General features: G+C 37.2%; 1 protein-coding gene and 1 long non-coding RNA gene across 2 annotated transcripts; one reads left to right on the forward strand and one right to left on the reverse strand.

Moving 5' to 3' along the window:
- On the forward strand, nucleotides 1-1483 carry LOC135161530 (uncharacterized). The gene is made up of 4 exons (XM_064119196.1): nucleotides 1-170; nucleotides 563-744; nucleotides 809-1025; nucleotides 1464-1483. The coding sequence occupies exons 1-3, from the start codon at nucleotides 77-79 to the stop codon at nucleotides 977-979; spliced, it is 447 nt and encodes a 148-aa protein (XP_063975266.1). The 5' UTR covers nucleotides 1-76; the 3' UTR covers nucleotides 980-1025; nucleotides 1464-1483.
- Nucleotides 1484-7727: 6244 nt separating this feature from the next.
- LOC135161978 (uncharacterized) lies at nucleotides 7728-12518 on the reverse strand. The gene is made up of 3 exons (XR_010298888.1): nucleotides 12319-12518; nucleotides 10964-11325; nucleotides 7728-10604 (listed from the first exon to the last, which is right to left on the reverse strand). It is a non-coding gene; the product is annotated as an uncharacterized LOC135161978 (long non-coding RNA).
- Between the last annotated feature and the right edge of the window lie 3070 nt (nucleotides 12519-15588).

Genomic DNA, 15588 nt, shown 5'->3' on the forward strand with positions numbered 1-15588 from the left:
TTCACACGACAAGAAAATGTTTTGGTCTGGACGACAGAAAATTTAAATTTATTCCGGTATTTTAGTGGAGACGGTCATGGCTGGGGAAATTCGCGAAGCACTTCTGTATGATTTTAATTATAACTTGTTTGTTGCTAATACGATGCTGCCGAATGTCAGAAATGTCGAGGGTGAGTGATAATGTTGATAATCATGAATAGAATAAAATCAGTAATGAAATGGTAAAACGAGAAGTTGATGTGTCTCTCAGTCGACTCTTTGATCGATATCTCCGAATCTAAGAGAGATAGCGGAATTTTTATAATTACATTTATTGTAGTATTCAATCTGTTCCACAAAAAAGGTCATAATCAAAATTTTGCTATCTTACATAGATTTCGAGATATTCATCAAGAACTGGTAAATCGTCAAAACAGCTTTCTCTCGGTAAATTTGACGACTCAAATTTTGTAAATTCATTGTATCGTCCGAATTAGATGATTAAAAATATATCAACATTCGTAATGAATCACCAATGAGCTAAGAACATAGAATAATTTTTCCCCTGCGTTTCTAATTTTAGAAAGACAAAATGCTGTTAAATGGTTGAGATTCTTGAAGGCTAATGCGAAGACACTTCCAGAGTTGAGGCTGCGGAATGAATTCATGAGTCACCTGGTTAAAGGTGTTCAAGCTGGTGTGCTGGCTGCACCTTTTGATAATCCTCCATCGAATGTACCCCTCATGTCGATGATTTCACTGCTGGTATTGGAAAGACATAACTAAAAATATTTCAATGGTTCATTCCTCAATATTTTGATACCTCTAGCCCCCAGAGGACTTTGACAACGACGACGATCCGACAGCTTGTCGAGGCTCTCGAAGAAGATCTACGCTAATGCAAAAGTCTCCAGACGCTGGTGATTTCCTCGCTGCGCAGCCCATTCCTGATGTTGGGGCCTTTTGTTACATTGCAGTTCTCACCAAAAAGAATAGCTAAGTTTGAGTGACATTTGTTTTTCAATAAAGTGATGGAAAGATAACAGGTAAAGTGATTATTTTAGCTGGTGGAATATTGAATGTGGATTGGCCTGGGGGGGGGGGGGTATTACTGAATGGAGTTAATGAATTAATTATTGAGGAATGGTAGAGTTAAATATCGCAAAGTAAATTGTTTTTCATCGATCACGAATGAACGATTTGGCGGAATTTATTTATTTTTAATCTGATAACAAATTAAGGAGTGGTCAGTTATTAAAAAATTCCAGAATAGTTATGTAGATAGGGGAAAAGATACTTGAATTAAGGATATTGTTTATACAAATCAAGCACTTTTTTTGTTGCCCTCAGTTTTACCGGTTTTGTTGACAATGTGGAGAAACACAAGTTTTTCTCACGAGTTTATGATGTACTGTAAACAGATTAAATAGTTTAAAAACGTTTATCTTCAATATTTGTATTAAATGTTGCAAAAACAACCCCAGAATGGCGCACTGTAGTTGAGTCCCTGATGACCAGGGGGATCCCGAGTCCTCATTACTTCGTACGCTCCTGATATTGTTTTGGATGTTTCCATTCCGCGATAATATCGTTACTCTTTAATTTGTTTGATGGGTCAGGAAATTTGGTGGAATCGTTGGCAATAATTAGTAATAGAATAGGTAGTAATTGTGGTAGTAAAGTGAATCGGTAATGAGTGAACAAACAAAAAAGACAACAAATTTACTGAATTTTTAAAATTGTGGCACACAAGGGCATTTCTGATATTCCCCCATCGTAAACTCTTTTATTGATATTTTATTCAAAATTTTTTCGTCATTTATAAGGCGTTGAATACACCTATCAACGACAAACGTTTTTTTGTCACTTCATCTGTCCGTAAACAATAAATAATAAAAAATTGAAAAAATCAATTGCTTATCGATTTTCTCATTGAAAACCAAATACACTAGACTCAACTGTAAAACATATTCAATTCAGCTATTTTTTTTCTTCCATCTAAACACTTTTCTCCATTTTATGTGAAATTTCATGGTTCAATCGCTCCATAAAACCCCCCACGAATCCAAATCACTTCTGATCCAAATTCCATTAAAACCTCCCCAATCTGCACTTCCACCTGCCGATGAATTCCTCCCCAACAAGACGAACAAAATATTCATCCCATTACTATCCCTTGACTCCTCGTTAAAACGAAAAATTTTTGTCATTCGTCATGGCCATAAGGTTATACAGAATCATTAAATAACCGGTACATAACTTGCAAATTCGCTTGGAGTATAAATCGATGCTGATGCCAACCAACTTAACCAGTGGCGGTGGCATATGGACCTCATAACCCTATCTCATTTCATACCTGAAGAGGCAGATATCCTTCAGAAATGCATCAGTCCTGTTGTACACTCCGTGGGTTAAGGCTTAACACAAGTTAGTGGTCTCGATATGCGTGGAAGATTCGGTTTCTCGCAATCTTCGACTCGTCGCCGGCACCTCTGACGCGCCGACGCGCATCGAACTGTCCGTGCAAATTTCAATTTTAACTGCTAATCTGCCAGTTAATAGCCACCCTACTGCCTCAACTGCTCCCTCGTTTCTCTTCACATTATTTTCTGTCTTTGTCAGAGTGATCAAAGGATGTGGAAATGGGTATGTGTGTGTTCCAGGGGTGTTTCATTTCAATGTCCTTCGAGTAGTTCATTACCTCCGATATCATTTGCAATTCACGTGAATTCCAATTTTTACTATTTACTGCCTTTGTCTTGATGATCAGAAGTTGAGCGTATATGTATGTGTGTGTGTATGGGAGTGTGTATGTTCTAGGGGTGTTTCATTTCAATGTCCTTCGAACAGTTGATTACCTTCGATATAATTTGCAATTCACGTGAATTTCTATTTTTATTATTTTCCGTCTTTGCCTAGATAACCAAAAGATGAGTGTATGAGTGTATACACATGTGTGTATGTGTGTGTTCCCGGGATCTTTCATTCCCAAGCCCTTCGAGCAATTCATTGCCTCCGGAATTATTTGCAATTCACGTAATTTTTAACTTTTATTATTTTCTGTTTTTTTTTAGATAATCAAAAGATTGTCGTCTGTGTGTGTGTGTATGTGTGTGTGTTCCAGGGGTGTTTCATTACAAAGTCCGTCGCGCTGTGCATTACCTTCAATATCATTAGCAATCCACGTGAATTCGAATTTTTACACTTTTTCGATGGGGAGTGAGAGGAAAAATGGTGTTTTTACTTCAGAGTTTTAACGGGTGCATTTGAGATAATGGGACCAGGGGAGAGTTCGGCGAAGTACGTGCTGAGATAATTATGGGGCTTGAGGAGTTATTGTCACAGTCAGCCTGATTATCATCGGTTTACAATGTCATGTTTGACATTATTTTCTTTGAAATTTGGAGCAGCACTTTTACTTTTTTGTGGAAGGTCTTTCGGGGGAACAATGGAGAAATGTGAAATCGTACTCCAGGTCTATGATTCAATGAGGAAATAACGGAATTTGAGGGGAATTGAGATTTTTACGTTGGCATGTGGTCTGTGGGTGGTGGGGTTTGGGGTAGTTTTAATTTTAATTGAGGGATTTTTGTTATGACGCGAATTCAGTTAGTTAGTTAGTTAAATATCGTATGTGATGAAACATAATTTGGGCCTCAAAAAGTATTCCAAGTATAGGAATATACATCAGCAAACAGAAAAAAAATCTATTTCATTTTTTCTCGTACCCCATTGTGCCCCAGATGGACCTATCAATACATTCGATCCTCTATATTCATTGAAAACTGCTTTTTGTCATCTTTCCGACAATTAAAACTAAAAAATGGGAATTGAATTTCAATTTTTCAAATGTCTGAAGAGTATCCCATTTTACCCCCAACCCCAGTCCATTGTAGACCCCATCTAACTATTTGAGGATCAAGAAATGAGTTGAAAAGACGATATTTCGGCACTCGTAGTACTAATAACCATCACATGGATTTCCCTCCCTCTTTAAAAATTAAAAACCCCCTTCAATCCTCTGCTCCGAGGTGCTAATGGACGATGGAATGAAGATTGGTTCAAGCTTCATTGGGAGTGGACCAAGGTGGAGCCTAGATTCTCAAGGTTGAACCCATCATGAATGAAGTTCGAAAAGTCCCTAAATGTCCAGGCTGGAATTTCCAGTCTCGATGGAGACCCGACCGACAATTCCCCAATAATTAATTATCATTGATGTTGTATACCCTTGTATTGTACGTTAGATTTTTCATTAAGATTTCTGCTTCCCATTCGCCTGTCCTATTCACCTTTCCTATTTACGATTGGGTTTTCCCCAACCGCAAACCTCATTTCCAACACATTTCCAAACTTCCAAAATATTCATAATTGCTTTTTTCATTTCATTCCCCAATCACGACCCTTGGGTTATAGCCCCCCCTACGTTGGGCCAGGCCTGGCCCAAACGCCTTAACCGTTTCCAAAATCTTAATCCCACCATAAACGCTGGCGCCACCTCAAATTTTCCACATTTTCCATTTACTAAAATCTGCATGCCCAAAATATAGTCCCTCCATTCCCTCCATTTTCTTCTTGCCTCCTCAGATAAGGAACTGAGGACTCTGGTATTATTTTTGCTAATCAGATTCATTCTGAACTTCACCGAGAGCACTGTGTCCACTCTGAGACTAGTGGTCTCTTCGGACACATAAATCTGTTATCACAATAATGACACGTTGTGCAAATTTCAGTAACTTCTGTGTTTTTAATTTGTTGCGGGAATCCACCATTGATAACTCCTCATTGAGAGTGCATAGTATGTGTGGACAAAAATTAACCATCTGTCCATAGCTGTGTGTAGTCCATGCCAGTATTTTATAATTTTTCTCAGAACAGTGCGGGAATGTTTAGAATAGTTTTAATAAACAGAAAGAGAGAAGGAAAGAAAGAAATGAGTGAAAAAGGGCCTTTTGTGGAATGGGTCCAACGCATGAAAACTTTGGTCACTAAGGGTCAGTTCCTCCACCTATCGTCCTCATGCCATAATCTACTATTATTTTGTGGAATATTAAAAACGAGTACGTTTATTCTGGTATCCAGCAACCATGAGATTGAATTTCGAAGGAGCACATGGCATTCAAGTTGGCTCAATACAGGATTCCACGATGGAGTCGACATTGCTTCCACGCTGGACCTCCCAGGCTCGATCTCCAATCCTGAATGTACCTTGTTTCCATCCTCAGAATAGAAATTTCTCACCTGAGCCCGTCTCACTACCGGACAGCCACCGATCTCCCTTTATTTATTAACCTGTCAAAAAATAAGATATCATTCCCCTCCGACCACCCCCATTCGATATTTACAACACTCGACTTCACTTCTTCCGCGATTATTATTCGAAATATCCCATAAAATTTCCTACGCCCCCCCTAGCTTTTACAGCAAATTAACCAACACTTTTTACAAACTGAAGATTGAAACCTGAAATGTCTTCAAATATGTTACGATCCCCTCAAACTTAGCTACTGTGCATCGAGTTAATAAAATAAAGATTAATATTCCTCTTTATGAAGCCCGTCAACTCAACCCAGTAACCATCACTCTCCTCGTATCCATGACACAGAGGTGAACGTGAGTGTGTGCAGTTATACGTGAGCTTCAGCCGTTCGTTCGCCACTTCGATGATTTATTGCAATATTTTGACGTGGAATATATAGGAAAGATGAATTGACCGGCGACTCTTTATGACTAAAACTTGTGCCACCCTCTCCACCATTCGCCTCAGCTCCCCCCTCCACTCCTTTATAACTTTATAAACGATTACCCCTCGGTACTGTTGATTTATGTATTTCTTCTAATTTGGATATTAATCATGCCAAAAACACACGATAAAGTTTCCTGAATTATGAGAAACAGAGAGAGGAGTCGATATCATTTATTAAAAAGATGAGTGGAAAATTATGATGAGTGTTAGAAGGACTATTAGTTGGGTGGATCAGTATATGGAAAGTAATAATAATCTTGCAATAATAATAATCTTGATTCAAGTATATTTTCTGCCGTCTGAAATGAAAACGGTTCATAAATTTTTAGTCCAAAATTCCTCTAAGCATTTTATGTAAAAAACTATTTTGAAAAATCTAATTCTATCAACTTCTCTAAAATCTTGTCTATCTTACACTAAAATCGTTCAGAAACTAATCGAAGGTGAAATAGAATTCTAATAGGACTTCTTCGTCAATTAAATTTAATTCAAAATCTAAATTACAACAACTTATAATTTTTCTGATTTTTCCCATTTACCATCAGTTCTCATAACAAATTCCAATTTCGGTTTTCCTAAAAAATGAGGAAAACCGGAAGTTTCAATAAATAAACTTCTTTCACAGGAAAAGCTTGGGGAGACTCTTTTCATTAATTTCCAAAAAAAACTGAATATCAATTGAGACATTTTCTGATTATTAAAAGGACTGGAAAGGTTAACGGTGTCATAAAAATTTTAGACAATATTTTCACCGGCATAAACTCGAGACATTCTTCAATTTTAATATTTGAACTTAACACTAATGCCCATACATTCTCAAGTGCAGTATATTCTCTATTAGAGAAACATTTCCTCTGTGAATGAACACAAGCCCCACGCACAAATTCAAGAAAACTGATTATCTAATAAATTGTATAGCTTCCTCGTGGCGGTCTTTTTGAACTCAACAAATGACCCATCATGTTTGTCATTGTATTCACCAGTTTTTCATTCAACATTCATAAATACATTCATAGATATTTCTTGATGATGAAGACAGCTTTCACGCCTACGACTTATTTGCATGCAATCACATTGATTTGACAAGTGATTTACGTTAGAAACTCGAGGTAAAACTGCACATTTACCGTTAAAATTACTCCTCTTAACGACTCAATTTGTTGGAGAAATTGCATCAAATGTTTATTGTCCGAAGTGAAATGGCCAGCGGCGAATTCAGCGAATGTCGCGTCTATTTTTTGGGGGAAAAATATGGAGAGGAAAAAAAAATTATGGGGAGTGGGGGGGAGATGTCCCCTGGGCAGATTGTGAAGGGGAAGTCGAGAGCTTTTTTTGGCTTTTTAGGGAAATGGCACATTTGCATAGACCCGTTGAGGGATCAAGAGTCCGTGACGAATCGACAACAAGATTCATCGCCCTCGCACATTACGATCAATGATTTTTTATGATTTTTGTTGGGAAGAGGGGAGGCGGGTAGTTGCGATGATGGATTGTTATTACAATCAATAGACCATAAAATAATTCTTCACACATAACGATAATTTTTTTTCATGTTATAGGTTACTGATTATCATGAACTTTGAGTGGTAGTAAACTGAAATTGGATGATAACCAGGGATTTTCCCGAAATTTTCTTAATTAGAAAATTCAGGAAACGTTTTGTATCACAGGTGTGTTTTATTAAGCTATCGTATCTTACAATGTCTTTTCCAAAGAAATAAAATATCATAATGTCATGTCTTATATTTATAATATTGACTATAAATATACATTAAATGTACCATTACCTTTAATTGGAGTAAATCTAGATAGGATATATTATATATATATATACTATATACATAATCACGTGTAAAATTTATATTATATATTAAACTTATCATTTAACAAAATTTATTTTATTTATAATTAACAGTCTTCAGAACCGATTAGCGATTTTTACGGAATATTTGGTAAGAAACACCTTAATGGTAACAAAAACATTTTTATTTCATGTGAGAAATTCAATTAAATCTTTCAAATTTTGAAGAATTTGTAATTTCATAATTTGTTTAAAAAACCATTAAAATGATAAATATCAGGTTAATCATTACGGATAATTTACTGAAAAATTCAGGTAATTCCTATTCTTTAATAGCAGGTTGTTAAGAACTACCAGAATTTTTCAGAGAACTTTCATTTTTATTAGAAAATTATCTAATTATCAATGAAATTAGCATCACTATTTGTTCTCTTTATATCTTCCTCAGTGTTCTATTCACCTGGAAATTATCCATTATTTAAATATTTGCCAACTCCATATAACTCGGGTTCTCCATAAAACCTTCAAACATTTCCTTTTAAAATTACAAAAGTAATTGTCTATCAGTATTGAATTTCATGACTAAATATTTATTTATGAACTGCTCCAGAAGACACAAAGGGCTTCCGTTTTCATTCTTCCATTCCACTATCCTCCATAAAATATCAATAAATAATCATAAAGGTGCGGGACAATGTTAAAATGACAACAAAATTATAACAAACCAAAATCACCAGACTCACCCCTATGTATAACTATGTACATACCTTTACATAATTTATTTACATAACCCTAACGACTACAATTGCCTCGGCCAAGCGAACGATGTTCATGACTATATTTCATCGGAATTATAACGTAAAAAACCATCCAATTTTTTGCAATTCAGTTGCAATCGACAACTTGCTCATAAAATCATTTCTCCAGGGCTTCACCCAATGTCTATTCGAATTAAATAATTTTCTCAAATGAGAATTGTCTGTAATTTCACATAAACCTTACTCCCTACCAGTTATCATCCCCCACTATTGTACGTAAACAAGGAATCAATAAAGAAAATACAGAAAATTATTCTACCGAGAGTAAAGATCGATACAAATCGCCATGGAGTTCACTCTACATTATTCTTTCCCGTTAATGCAAACTCGTCACGCGAGGTTCACCGGTCAGCCAACAATAATTTTCAATTTTTTATCCTTCCGTTTGTCCCTTCACTTCGCCCCCTCCCTCCGCCAACCCATCGATTCTCGAATTCTCGAATACAAAAAACCATTAGAAATCACTGGATGATCGAAGATCCATTTTTACCCCTCCACTGGGGCCACCGTCTGTTCGATAATGACGCTTTATGACTCTTAAATAACAAACCCGGAAATATTCATAAAATATTTCAACGACTCAAGTGTAACTAATTGCCATCCAACACTGGCTAATTTAACAAAGCAAATATTGCAGTGTTTGATTTTTTTTTCAATGACCAGTAGTGGTGTTTGAATTGTAGATATTGGGAATTGAGTTACTGTTTGAGAAAGGCTTATGGGATTTTTCATTTGGGGAGGAAATTCCGGATAATTTGGTTTTCCGGAGAGAAAGGTCTGGGAATTGTTATAGTGTCATTCAGATAAACATTACTGTGCTGCCTTACGATGTCGGCGCAGCTACAGACTTAAGAAAAATTAGTATGTCGCTCAATACAATTTCTTTATCGGCTGAGGAAAACTTCTGTCTCGACCACGTAAAAATTCAAAGTGTAATTGGCGACGAGGAGATGGACACCAAATGGCTGATGGAACAGTTTCCATGACAGAGTCCAAAGTCGGCGATAATCGGACATAGTCGGTTCTCATCGTTAACCAATACCAGTGAGTTAACCAAAAATTGCTGTGCGACACAGTAAAAAAGCTAATTTAGATCGTAAACTTTTTAAGGATTTCCAGCAACTATTTATTTAAAGTGAAAAAAAATTGATAGATCTTCAAATTTTATAGTGTTGTTTCCTAAATTTTCCGAAGTCACATATCATTAATTGCTAAATATATCACAAAATTTATCGCATTACACTGCGAGAAAAGTATAATTATCTCAATTAAATATTTTTCTGGTAACAATTTAAAATTATTTTTCGGATGGAAACTTCAGGCATTTGTTTATTGAAAACAAAAATGATTGGCAAAATCGTATTTTTCTCTCACTGTAATTGAAACTTTAACGTGTGAATAAAATACATTGCAGTATTCTAGCCTTTTGCACCTCAATTCCACCGCTCATTACCCTAATTTCCCTGCCCCCAAATGAACCTAAAAAAGACCCAAAAATTCGCCATTGGTTTGTGCTGTGTATCAGAACGATTAGCCTGATCTTTAAATACACTGGTAAATCATGCGAATAATCGTACGACATCCGGCGCTGGCAAGTGAATGAGCGCGTGCATTGCAAGAATTATCCCGGGGAAGGGGGCAAGTGACTTTTGCCTCGCAAATGTGAAAACCCGAGGACGTTAAGTGGCTCAACTAGCCCCGGTACTTTGATGATAGCCGCGCCTCATCTTGTCCACATATTCACCACCGGAATCACGTGTGAATATACAATGCATTGACATATTTAAAAGTGTTAGTGATACTCACTATTATGTACACAATCAAATGTACATGCATACAAGTGATACAATGTACGTGAAAAAGGATGAATTCCATGGTCGTGCATCAGTGCCATTTACCATTTCTTCCACGAACGTTGTTACCATTACGAGCAAGAAGTTGAAGGCATAACGCTGGTTACGTCGTCAAAAACGTCCGCCCAGCGAGAAGTTTAATTGCTCCTAACGCTAGTTAATGCGACCAAAACGTCAACATTTTCACGGTATTCCGTAATATTAATGAATCAATTTTCGTCTTCCAATAGTCGCAAATAATAAGCTGTTGATTTTTTTTATTTTAACACAAGCAAGAACAGCGAATCTTTGATGTTTTGCCTGAATAATAATTTTTATTTCACTTCAGTTGAAACAGGATGTCCATTTTTTACGTTTCTCCGGCGTGGGAAACCCAGGATCTGAATCTTCATTAATTTTTTTTATGCCATCTGTTTAAAAAAACAGAAAATAACACACTTCATTGAGCAAGAAATTCCTGGAGTAGAAACAAATTTTTTTTAATTCATTAGAATTATTGATAGACTGATACTTAACACATCAGACGATTCATATATGCGGTTTTAATTGATTCTTCTTTCATAATTCAAGGAATAAATTCATCTGAATCAGATAAATTATTTGAAAAATCATCGTCTGTAATTAGGTAATTCATATGGGGTTCATAAATCACGCGGTTGCATTCTCAGAAATGATCAATTGACTCGAAATGAATTTACTTAGCCTCAATAGAATAATGTGAAAGAAGTAGGATGCGTTAGTAGACAGAGAAAAATTCAGTAGAAATTACCGTATCGTTTGGTAATCGCGATGGGCTTTGGTCGTTCGGAGAAAATTATCATTTTTACATTGTATCTGCCGTATCATAAGTCCACTTTCTCGCCAACCGTCTCGCATTTACCCCGGGAGCTGTACGCAATATACCGGCTCTCCTGGTGACTAGGGAAAACCATGGAAAACCTTGGCCGACACAGCTTCCATCAACTTCATCGGGGAAACAATATTTCTTGATGATTCTTGATGTCCAGACTTCCGATCGATGGTTTCCAAAAGATTAAAATTCCAGTGCCCTGTGCTGGACTCGAATCCGCGCCTCACGGGTCCCGTCGTCCGGCCGACGATTTATACAATTGGGCCACCGTCGTCAGTCCCCTGCATTTAGTATTCATTTATATTTGCTAATGAATTATGGGCAAAAATTGCTAAATAATATTAAAACGATTCATATATGAATTGTAATCTCTTATTCAGCGGTTCGGAGCCCACTCAAAAATGTAGGTCCACTGGTGTTCTCACATGAGGATGCGAGGATAAATAAACACCACAGCCTAATTAATAGTATCTATGTGGAGAAACCTAAAACAGCAAAAAGGAGCAAGGCGATGAATGAGACAAAACAAATGCTGGTATGCAATTGCGAGGTACATCATAGTCTGAGGCATCACTTAGTGATGCATAGGAAGCAACTCTTTTTTTTTTGTAATCTCTTGTTGATCACACGCAGAATGAAAAATAATGGATGTTGCTTTTAATGGTAATTTAAGGTTTTAAGAAGGGAAAAATGTGTTTCTAATGTTGGAATTTCGGGGTATACAATATGGTGAAACAGTCTGGATTTTCCAGACTGAAGAGCCCAGGGTAGAATGAAACTTGATTTCATTCTCGAATCCAAGACTCAAACTCAGATGTTAATGTTTCATTCACTCCATATAATTATTAGGTTTATAAATAATGTAACTCAATTTATCCAATTATACTCCACTGAAATAGGGATTGACTAAATAATATCAAGCCATTCGGCTATAAACTTTAATTCTTCACTATCGCATGTAGAAGGTATATCTTTCTCCTACGATGTCTCCAGATCAACTAATCCTTAGTAACCAAAGTTCTTCCACTCTGGGCCCTTTCGACAAAAGGCCCTTGTCCATTAATTCCTCTGTGTTTCTCCTGTGGTTCTGTTTATTGAAACTATTCTAAACATTTCGCTATTTGTCTCAGAAAAACTATGAATTACTGACAGACCGAAAACAGCTATGGACGTACCATTAATTTTTGTCCACCCATATCAAACACTGTCAGTATCTCCCATCTCCAGTAGTGGCAGACAATATTGGTATTTAGATTGGAGATCAACTTACTCACCTTAAACGTAGATATTTTTAACTTCTTCAGGACTTTAACAAGCGGGTGCGTTCTTTGCTGTATTTGGGGCAGAACCAGAAGACGTGTGCGAGGGCCTCTGGTTGCGAGACTCTGCTGTTATTTCACATTCAACGTTGTCTATCCCCCACTACAGACACCACTCGAGGGATTCCCAGGAGCAGTAAAATGATGCAGTCGTCACGCTCTGCATCGCTGGCACGCGCTCATGTATTTTCCGCACCCACGTAAAAACGTGAACGAATTTTATGGTGACATACACGCAATATTGTACACATTGTTGCTACAACTGTGACCTCTCCACCCTCCGTTGAAAACGTAATCGGTCAATTTACCTCAATCCCTTGAATATTATTTCCTACATGGTTTTAACCCAGCGTTAGATTGGCCAGATTAGAGTGAAGGATCTCGAGGTGAACGTGAATTAAAATGGCGGGTGGATGATGCATGCGGGTATGTGTGTGATTGAGGGAGGGGAGGGAGGTCACACTGGCCCCAGTTCACTCGATATTACGCATGCGAGGAATGCGCCCTCTCATTATTCCATTTAATTGTGTGTATTGCCACAGACTACGAGAGCTGCGGTTTTTTTTCAAACAGTTGATTCTGCTTTAATTAATTTTACATCGTTTTTTATTAGTTTTATGGAGGTATAACTTGAATGTTCGGTCGTTTATTCGTACGCGGAGAGGAGTCGGAGAGACGGTAGTGGGTCGGCCCAGTGTCTCGGCAATAACCGGATATATTCGGCGCTCGTCGTTAACCAATCACAATGAGTTATCGGGAAATTGCTGTGGGACAAAGTGAAGAATAAAAGGAGCACAATAAAATGGGAAAACTTTGTAATCGTAAGCTCCAAAATCGTACAAATTTTTAAATTTTTATCGCAATTATTTTTTGAGTTATGACGCGCACAAGTAATTTTTGGGAAAAAATGAAGAGTTGTATAGGCGCCGTCGTGACGGATATTAAAAAAAAATAATGGAATCGGTCAAACGGTTAAAGAGATATCGGGGAAAAACGATCTTTGAGAAATCGCTCCATCTCCGGAACTACTCAATGAGCGAAGCTGAATCTAGTCTCAAAATTTTACTAATGGAAGTACTAATTGACCCCCAAAATTTGAACCTTCTTACGCCTTTCCTCCTCGACTAATAACAATAGCTCTGGACAAATGACCACAATGGAAACACACGTATCCACCCACACACACACAATTTTCAAAAACCCGATTATTGAGCAGTAATTCCCAACTCTAAATCAATAAATATTTCCCATAAAAATACACTAAGAGAAACATCCTTTTGCCAATCACATCTGTTTTGAACAAACAAATGCCCAAAATTTCCATGGGAAAATCCGCTTTAAATTCTTGTCAGAAAAATATTTAATTGGCAAAATTATATTTTTCTCTGAGTGTAACGAATGAAAAAAATTCCGATTACAATGTCACCATTTGGCAGCAAAAATTATGCAAATATTCATGATCACAAATTCAACAAATTGATGCAATGTTTCACTCTCGCATCGTGATAAGAATAGTCGGTATGACTTTTTGTACTTACGCTTATTATGCATTTTATGACAATTTGTGCGTTGCGAACCTCGGATTCGTTTCGCCTGTTTTTCACTCCTCCAACTCTTGCCACTAGTTTGATCCGTTAATTACCACAAAAGGGGCCGCTTATTTTATAAACACCCGGAGGATACTCGTACACTGCTCTCATGCGTGATGAACAGCTCCACGTGAATGCCTGCGTTATAAATTATCCGAAGCTTCTGGAATCATTGAAACTTACGATTTTTTAAAATATTCCTTCTTCTCCCATATCCACGCAAATTAGGGGGTTGTAAAACCATTGCGAGGCTCGTGACAAAACTTTTATGACGTTCCTGCAGGTAGCAGAAATAATAGTTGAAAAAAATTAAGAAAAAAACGGTTGTAAATATGACGAAGCAAAAAAAACGCGTTTCGGGCGTAATAGGATAAATGGTAGAGTGTTTACATGCTTTCCAGCGTTCAATAAAATCCGGCGGGGCCAACATAAACCCTCTTGGAATGAGGGTACGTAGATACCGGATTTTTCCTTTAATTACGGTTCTGCTGATTCTTACCGTCCATAAACTGGGAGAAGGAAAATACGTCGAGATGAACGCGTCACTTTGACGGTTGATATTCTCATGATTCCTGTGATTTAGCAAAATTAGACGATCAACCAAATATTTGGTGGATATTGGAGTCGTATAAAGGAACGTTTGTTAAGATTCTAAAGCAATTGGTACTTCGATCTTGACAATTTCATTTCGGAAGTTCGATTTTTAACATTTTGGTTTCCAAAAATGAAATAGCGAAGATAGAAATTTTTTAGGAGGATTCTGGCATTGATGGAGGAAAAAACCACGAAGTGATGGTGAGGAAAATGTTTGAGTAAGGGCAGTGGTGATGTTATTGGATTAAGTATGAATTTTTGGGTCACATCTGGGACCCAAGTTTTGTTGGAAATTAATGGAAATCGATAATAAATTTGCCTCACTGCGTGCGAAAAACGTTTTTTAATACACTTGCGCAGAAAGTTCATTTACTACTTCCTGATAAGTGGACCGAACATCAGTACTTCACACCCTAGGGTGAAAAGTCACGCTCTCGAGCGCAAAGTTAATATTTTCCGCCCTTGGACGAAACTTTCCCGCCTGGAAAGTGCTTATTTTCTTCTTCCGCTTTAGACAGCAAAATTAAAAATTTCCTTGACCGTCGTTTAAAAAAATACCATGTCTACCCCCCGAGCGGGAAAGCACGACTTTCCACCCTCGGTGCACAACATACCCTTTCTCATATCTCTGCCAGATGACAGAAACTGCAACCCCCAACCTTCGGCTTCGATTAAAAACTCCCATTCGTCAGAAAATACTTCTCCAACGTAACGTGTGCAAAATGATACTTTACCCCCTCCCCGCATGCGCAAACCCCCACTTTCCGCACAGTTCATCGAAAAATCCTTTTCAAGGATTTGGGGTCATCGACATAAAGTCGATTTTTTACCCCTTCATCAAGTTCACATTCAACACTTCTATCGACTCCCTAGTACTTTACGCACGTCACGAGACCTATAAACACTTCATTGAGACTATTTTCCATGTAACAGTTTCAAAAAACACTTTATTTAACTCACCATTTTTTCAACGTTTCGCAGAAAATGTTTTATTACCTAATAATGTTGAAATAAAAAAAAATGGAAATAAAATTGCAAGAAA

This window comes from Diachasmimorpha longicaudata, chromosome 4, assembly GCF_034640455.1.
Source record: "Diachasmimorpha longicaudata isolate KC_UGA_2023 chromosome 4, iyDiaLong2, whole genome shotgun sequence".
NCBI lineage: Eukaryota > Metazoa > Arthropoda > Insecta > Hymenoptera > Braconidae > Diachasmimorpha > Diachasmimorpha longicaudata.